Source organism: Hyalella azteca, unplaced genomic scaffold (assembly GCF_000764305.2).
Source record: "Hyalella azteca isolate HAZT.00-mixed unplaced genomic scaffold, Hazt_2.0.2 contig4083, whole genome shotgun sequence".
NCBI classification, from domain to species: Eukaryota; Metazoa; Arthropoda; class Malacostraca; order Amphipoda; family Hyalellidae; genus Hyalella; species Hyalella azteca.
The window spans coordinates 105,847-112,866 of NW_025934309.1; the positions used below are offsets into that span (position 1 = coordinate 105,847).

The following is a 7,020-nucleotide window of genomic DNA, read 5'->3' on the forward strand; positions in this document are numbered from 1 at the left end:
GTATTTGGATACAATTTTACCTTAAATAATCAATACATTACACAAATTCAATGGATAAGCTTGCACAAAGCTTGGACATCTAAAGTTAAGCCCACCAGTTTTCATTTTTCTACATGCAAATAGTTTCAGTGAAGGCACTAACACTTGATTGTTTTAAATATTTATTGAATGCTGATTCATTATCACAAGATCAAAAAATTTCAATTACAACCTAAGAGAGGTTTTCCTTATCATCCCTTCTTATCATTTTATTATGTTGATAAGAAGTCTGGTATGAAAGAGAAAGTTTATATAAGTGAGAATTCAGCGTTACCTCCGTCACTTGCTTGGCCGCAGTAGAGGAGTGCACAACCCTTCAACCCACTAGTGAGTTTCAACCATTTACAATGTTAATTTTCTGAGGGCTGAATCAAATATTCAGGAACGTTAGACTGAAAATCATTTTGAATTTCATTTTGTTTCTCACCGATATAGAAAATTTGAATTTTTTACATTTTTAAGTGTTAAGTTACGTCCTTGATTTAACTTATCTTGTTTGGTGACAAATTTGATAGTATGTAGTTCTCCGTGGCATGTGCTTCTTAAATGATATATTTTACTTGGATTTCTAATGGTGTAGAATTAAATTAGCTGACGTAATGACAATGTTCTTTAATTATTCTTGGTGCGATAGAATATTTCTAAATTATGACAGAATTTTTCTCATATTTATAATGGATAACTTATGAATTTAATTTGATGCATGAAATTTCATTTAAGGTATATACTAATTAAGAATCTTTAACAATGTCAAGTATTATGAATGTCTCTGTTGCCGTTAGATGTATGGAAATTCCAGACTTTTTTTTAGATTTATTAATGTACCTTAAATCGACGAATCTGTGATATTGCTAACTCAGTCACCTTTTTCATCGCACGATTTCCATTTCAATCGGACTAAACTCATTTGCTATTTCCCATTATGGACGATTGTAACCAATTAATTATTGTATTGGAGAGTTAACCTAACAAGTGCGGCAAAGGAGAATTGTCACTCATGGGATGAGTCATTCTGCTCACATTAACTATTATTATAACGATAACACGTCGCTGATTTTTCTTTCATTTTCGCGCAGAACAAGATGGATTTTGTCAACAAGATTGAGGTGGGGATATCTAAGTTGTCCGAAAAGGACGAGATCGTTTCCAGGAATACCATTACGGTCACGCAGCTCGTGCCCGACGTCTTACGGCAAGTCGTTGCGTGGGCGTCGCCCGATAAAGATGATGCAGAAACTTACGAACAATATATACAGAGGAAACTTAACAGACCGCTCACCAAGAATGATTGGAAGCGCCTGATCAACCACAAAGACATGAAGAAAGTGATAGAAGTAAACACCAATTCAGCTGACTTCGATGTTACGCTGCTATTCAGTCTTATGTGTGCCTTTCATGAAATTTCACCGCGGAAGGATAGTAAGGAGGAGCAGGAAGCTTTCGCTTCGTTCAAACGAATTAAAGTACTCAGAAATAAGATAATGCACAATACCAGTGACCTAAAAGACCAAGGAAAAGTTGAAGAAATCAAAACAGCTCTCATTCAATTGGTAACCAAGTCCTCAATCACTTACGAGGTTTCTGAATCAGACGCAAATAAGGTGCATGAAGAAATAAAAAAGAGAATCGATCAGATCGTCACAACGAAAGTCATGCCACAAGTCGAAGACAATCAGGTCAAGAAAGAAAAAAAAGAAAAGTTAGGCCACGTAAAGACTCAGAATTTAATTGAACTGAAGAGGGCTTGCCGTGAATACTTCAACTGTATTCTTAAGGAGAATAGATTGTTCGTTACTAAAATCCCTCAGTCAACCGATCTTTTCCATGGAATGGATATCTTCGAGAATGTTAAATTTGGTGAACACAACAAGCCAGAATCACCTATTTCTCAACCCGTAGATTCAAGACAACTTTTGAGCCTTGAGCAAGAGCAAGTAGTGATCCTCATTGGAGCACCGGGCTGTGGAAAAACGACATTAATTAAAAACTTAACTTTACAGTTCTACAAAGCAGAGAGGAACAAGGATTACTTATCAAAATTTCAACTACTGATCTACTACGATTGCTCCGACAGAACAGCTACCAGCCTGGAGGACGTCGTAGAACACTGTCTTCGTAAACTGTGTCACGAACTAGGAGCTTCAGAGATTGTTCAAGAAATCCTAAGTCTAAAAACATTGTTCCTCGTTAAAGGATCAGATGACTTGAACAGAGACTCGTCTCGCGTACTAGAAGACTTGCTTAGGAAAGTCCAGTTTACGGATTGTAAAGTTCTCATATCAACCATTTCACAAAAAGAGCCGGAACTTTCAACTCGCATCAAAAAGATAGGCCTGAAAGAAAATGGTTTCAGAATGAAGCCTATCGAAAACCTGAATGATCAAAAAACATTTCTACGGAACTACAGCAGAACTCATACTGAGGATAAAAAAAAAGAATTGCTCGAAAAATTTAATGAATTGAATAAGAACGTGCGAGATTGTTTCCAATCGCCGGCGAGTTTGCAGTACCTGTGCCAAGAACTTCAGAAGAATAAACCCAGATTAGGTAAAACGACTCAAGTAACAGAAGTGGCACCAGATCTTCACCTATTATACAGAAAATTACTGGAGTGCAAGTTGCAGCGACAGGGAATTTTCAACTGCAAGAGGCTGAGTGATGATTTGCTCGTGGTCATCGGAGAATTTGCAGTGCAACAAATTCATGGTCAAATGAACACCATTTCAGAGGAACAGCTGTCTCGGCTGGAACGCCTTTGCCGCCAGGAGTTGAAGAACTATGACGCTGCAGGAAGTGCACTCGCTCATCTGGCTGCTGACATCGTTCTGATAAAAAAAGGAAATACCCGCTCTTTTCAACATGAGAGCGTTCAAGAATACTTCGCAGCGAAATACATAGTGCGTCGCCTGTGTGACATGCGTGAAACCTTGGAATCTATCATGATGTGGCGACCGAAACCAATGACAAGGTAAATCAAAACCAGTTAACAACATTTTGCCTAATTCCTCAGCGCAGCATGATTTAATAGCATAAATTTTATACCATTTATCATTGCGGTGAGAAAATTCCTTCAATATTTAATTTTCAAATTATTCAGTACCCATATACCAGTGACTCTTACTGTCTGGAAATTAGGGATGAAGATAAGTAACTGATGAACTCAACTTTTCGGCAATACAGTTTTAGAAAGCGGCCTTTTCTTTGGTAATTTTGATATATAATGACGAGATGACTTTGGCACGTTCCTGTGTGATACCATTCGGTCCATTCGAATAACGAAATAGGCTCACGAAGTTCAATTCATGTTATTTAAAAAGGATCTACCTATGCATTTTAGCCTGAATAAGAGGATTAAATTTATCTTTACAAACTCCGATGAACTTACAGAAAAAGAAGACATTTAACATATACACAACGAATTTCTATCGATGTATGTTAAATTGAAGGTATATGGAAGAAACTTGGCAGCAAACTCTTTCGGTACAGCTCACGCTCAGACAAAGTTTCAAAGCTTGTAGAAACTTAATTGACACAAATTGATTTCCAGTAGAATATGCCCATATATATACACGAAAATTATTAAATAACTTGCGTCTAAGCCCGTCGTTACATGATTTCAACACAATTTTTCCGAATCTTGCTTGAGAGTTTTCGGAAATTTACCTATACTTTGTGTAAATCCAGTCAGTCTGTCATCCAAAATCCCATCACCTCGTCTAAAGCAATCCCGAAACCTGTTCAACGGATCCTGTGATCCTGAATCGTATAAAACGACCAGTAATAACTCTCATTTATCGTGGAACTCACATTGAACTACGAGTTTTAAAGTCGAAGTGAACTTCAATTTCAACAAGTTTAATAAAACTTGCCCGAACCAAGTTGAAAATCCCACTTTAATTTTCAAATAATCTGTCCAACCTCCCCGTTTTGCATGGCGGTATCATTTCAGCACTAAAAAATTCAAATCTAGCTAAAGTCCCGACACAACGGTTGTATCAGCAGCTTGCCCAAATAGCCATTATTTATGGCTAGTTTATGGCTTCAAACTCAGGCAAACTCACACTTGAACTCTCATTAGAACTTGAACTCTCATTTTCATTAGATTAGAAGATATTGCATTGTTAACACCAAAGGAATGTTTTCGCGGTTTAACCTCTACTTCAATTGCGAACCTGATAACAAATTTTCAAACGAAAATTTCGAGGGAATAGACAGTTGCTATCGAGATAAGAACTAGTTGATATCTAGTTTATCCATATGATATTTATTCACAATAACCAATTCAATAGAACTAATAACGTACAGTTAATTTTCATTGTTAACTATGGTAACTAAATTACCCATGTATAGAGTTTTGAAACAATCTTCCGTATTTTTCGGCTTAAAGTTGACAACGGGATTGGATAATCGACATTTCTTCCTGAAACAAGAAGTGTATAGTGTCAAGAAAATAATCAGAAACTGCATTGAACGAATGAAGACCAAAGTCTGTTTCATATTTATTCGTTCGTTCGTTAACAAAATACACCGGAAAATCAAACACCATCTAACGATCCAATTCCTAAAAACAGCGTTATCACAAGCACTAATATGAAATGCTCTTCCTTAAGCCAATAATAAAGATAATTCCTTGCGATGAATCTTCCACGAACGATTTTAGTCAATCAGTTTTTTCTTTCGACGTCTACTCTTCGACAAGGACAAGTTATAAAAGAAGGACTAGATAAAACCGCTAAAATGTGGGCACTTATCCACACTAAAACAGGTGATTACAAGTAAAACCCATTTGCAAACGCAATTACTAATATTATTTTATGTGTACGCCATATTGTCGCAATCGTGTGTACCCGAGTGTGATTTTTAGCCATTCGAATTTTTGGCCAATTTGGTTTCTCTATTTTTCGCTTAAGTGTATTACACGGAATAAATTCTTTATATATAAATTCTTCACTTCAAATAAAAGATATATTTGAATTTGTCAGAATCTAGCTCCAGCAACTTTCTCTTTTCTAACTCTTTTAGGATGCGCAACGTTCTGGTATGGGTGATCAAGGAGTTGTCTTCTGAGGAACACAAGACTTCCCTCAACTATCGCTGGGAGGAACTGCGCCAAGCCATGCAAAAGGCGGGTGCCGACTTTGACACATGGACCGAAGTACTAAAGAGCTGCGGGGACAACAAAAAGTTGAAGGAAGCCGTCGAGAAAGAGAGAAGTGTAGCATGGTTGCTGGAGAACGGTTCGTGGCATACATGAATAAGTTGATACTCAATGGAAAATTAATTTTCTGAATAGTTCTTGAAGGGATTTTTTTTAGTACTTTCGGATCTCATTAATTCATTTGGAAACGCTACATCGTATAAATGAGTTAAAATTATTATTACGATTCGATTTTATGTAAGTTGATTAACGTTTCCGAGCAGAGGACGATGCAAAAAGAATGGCGAGGTTCCTGACGGACGATGAAAGAAGAATGGCGAGGTTCCTAACGGACGATGATCGTAAAGCCATTCGAGTGAATTTAGACCCAGCTACAGCACCGCCTGCTGAATGGGGTTCAATCATTGAAAATTTCACTGGAAAAATTGAGTTAGATTTTTCTCGAAAAATAGACTCTCCGTGTGATGCTTATCTATCACATTTCAACAAAGCAAAGTAAGTTGAACCGATTATAATTATATTCGATTAAATTCAGCAGAACCTAAATTTTGGTGGCCAATATAATTTGATTTTATACTCAGTAATAGTCATGACCAAAACTTTGGTCAAGATAATTCCATGGTAAATTCATCACACCAAAAATTTCTGATGACAAATTTAGTAAACTTTTCATATATCGTATATCATTTATGATATAATATCCTTCATGGCATTCGCAAAGTGAAATCTAATTTTATCTGCATTATTTTGTAGGTGTCAGGTGACATATTTCAACGGTTGCATCCAGGACAAGAAAAACATGGATATTTTGAAAACTGTGGCCGCCCCAACATGCAAACTGGAGATCATGCTCAAAGCTTCTGAACCTGTTGACCAGCTGAATATATAAATTCAACCATATTGACAAAGCTGCATGTCATCGCTACTTCTGACAGAATTTCACTGAAATTAAATGTGTGTCACCTGAGAGTGAGAGAATTGGTATCTTGAATATACGAAAACTTTTTCTTCTTGGCTCCTGGGTATCGTGAAATTAAAATTCCATTGGAAAGTAAATGCTTGTTTTCTGTAATTTTATTCAGATAAATTAATCAAATTTTTCCACTCAATTTAATTACTCTTTCTGGAAAATTTGAATTTATTGTTTCAGCTTATTTGTTTAATTGATTATCCTGCTGTGCACATTACATACAATTTCAAACAGAGAGCTCTATTGTTATGCACTAAAAAAAATAATAATAATAATTATGGAGTTGAAAAGCAATAGAAATTTCACATGTGAAAACTTGTGTGTGTGCAGAGAATTCGCTTTTTATGCAATTTTTATTAGATAGGTGATTTATTATGATAATATAAGCACTTGAAAACGTTCATTCGAACATTTTACTATAGGTGTAATGTATTTGATTTCATAATGATTGAAAAACTTAATCGATGAGCGACCCAGAAACTGCAATGTTCATTCTTGTTTAGATTTAAGGCAGTAAACTTTACAGATAAAAAATATGTATGTATAAACTTCTTGCGGTATGCTATGGGAAGGCCATTTCATATTTTACTTGGTCATTTACGAGCATTAAACTATTGCTCAATTCTTATTATACTCAAAAACCGACACGGCACAGAATCTTATTGTCGCGGACGCTACATTGATAATTTATAAAAAGTTAAATTATTAAGTACGGGGGGAATTGAGCAAGTAAATTACCGACACCAAAAGTGCAATTGATTGTGTCATAAAATCTTTGAAGCATGCTAAACTTATAAGGGAGATCGTGTTGGCTCCCGCAGCATTTTATATAAGTTTATATAACCTTAAACTT

The 7,020-nt window shown here is 35.9% G+C and overlaps 1 protein-coding gene across 1 annotated transcript; it reads left to right on the forward strand.

The window, feature by feature from the left end:
- The first annotated feature begins 330 nt into the window (after positions 1-330).
- Positions 331-6,229, forward strand: LOC108664640. Its single transcript, XM_018151263.2, has 5 exons — positions 331-366; positions 1,116-3,007; positions 5,062-5,276; positions 5,461-5,692; positions 5,951-6,229. Exons 2-5 carry the CDS (start codon positions 1,122-1,124, stop codon positions 6,084-6,086), a joined length of 2,469 nt encoding a protein of 822 aa, XP_018006752.2. The 5' UTR covers positions 331-366; positions 1,116-1,121; the 3' UTR covers positions 6,087-6,229.
- Positions 6,230-7,020: the final 791 nt, after the last annotated feature.

Bases quoted from the DNA above. Each gene is read 5' to 3' on its own strand.
- LOC108664640 (XM_018151263.2), top strand. From the start codon at position 1,122: ATGGATTTTGTCAACAAGATTGAGGTGGGGATATCTAAGTTGTCCGAA. The intron at 3,008-5,061 runs GTAAATCAAAAC...TAACTCTTTTAG, and splicing joins CGACCGAAACCAATGACAAG to GATGCGCAACGTTCTGGTAT. The intron at 5,693-5,950 runs GTAAGTTGAACC...ATTATTTTGTAG, and splicing joins TCACATTTCAACAAAGCAAA to GTGTCAGGTGACATATTTCA.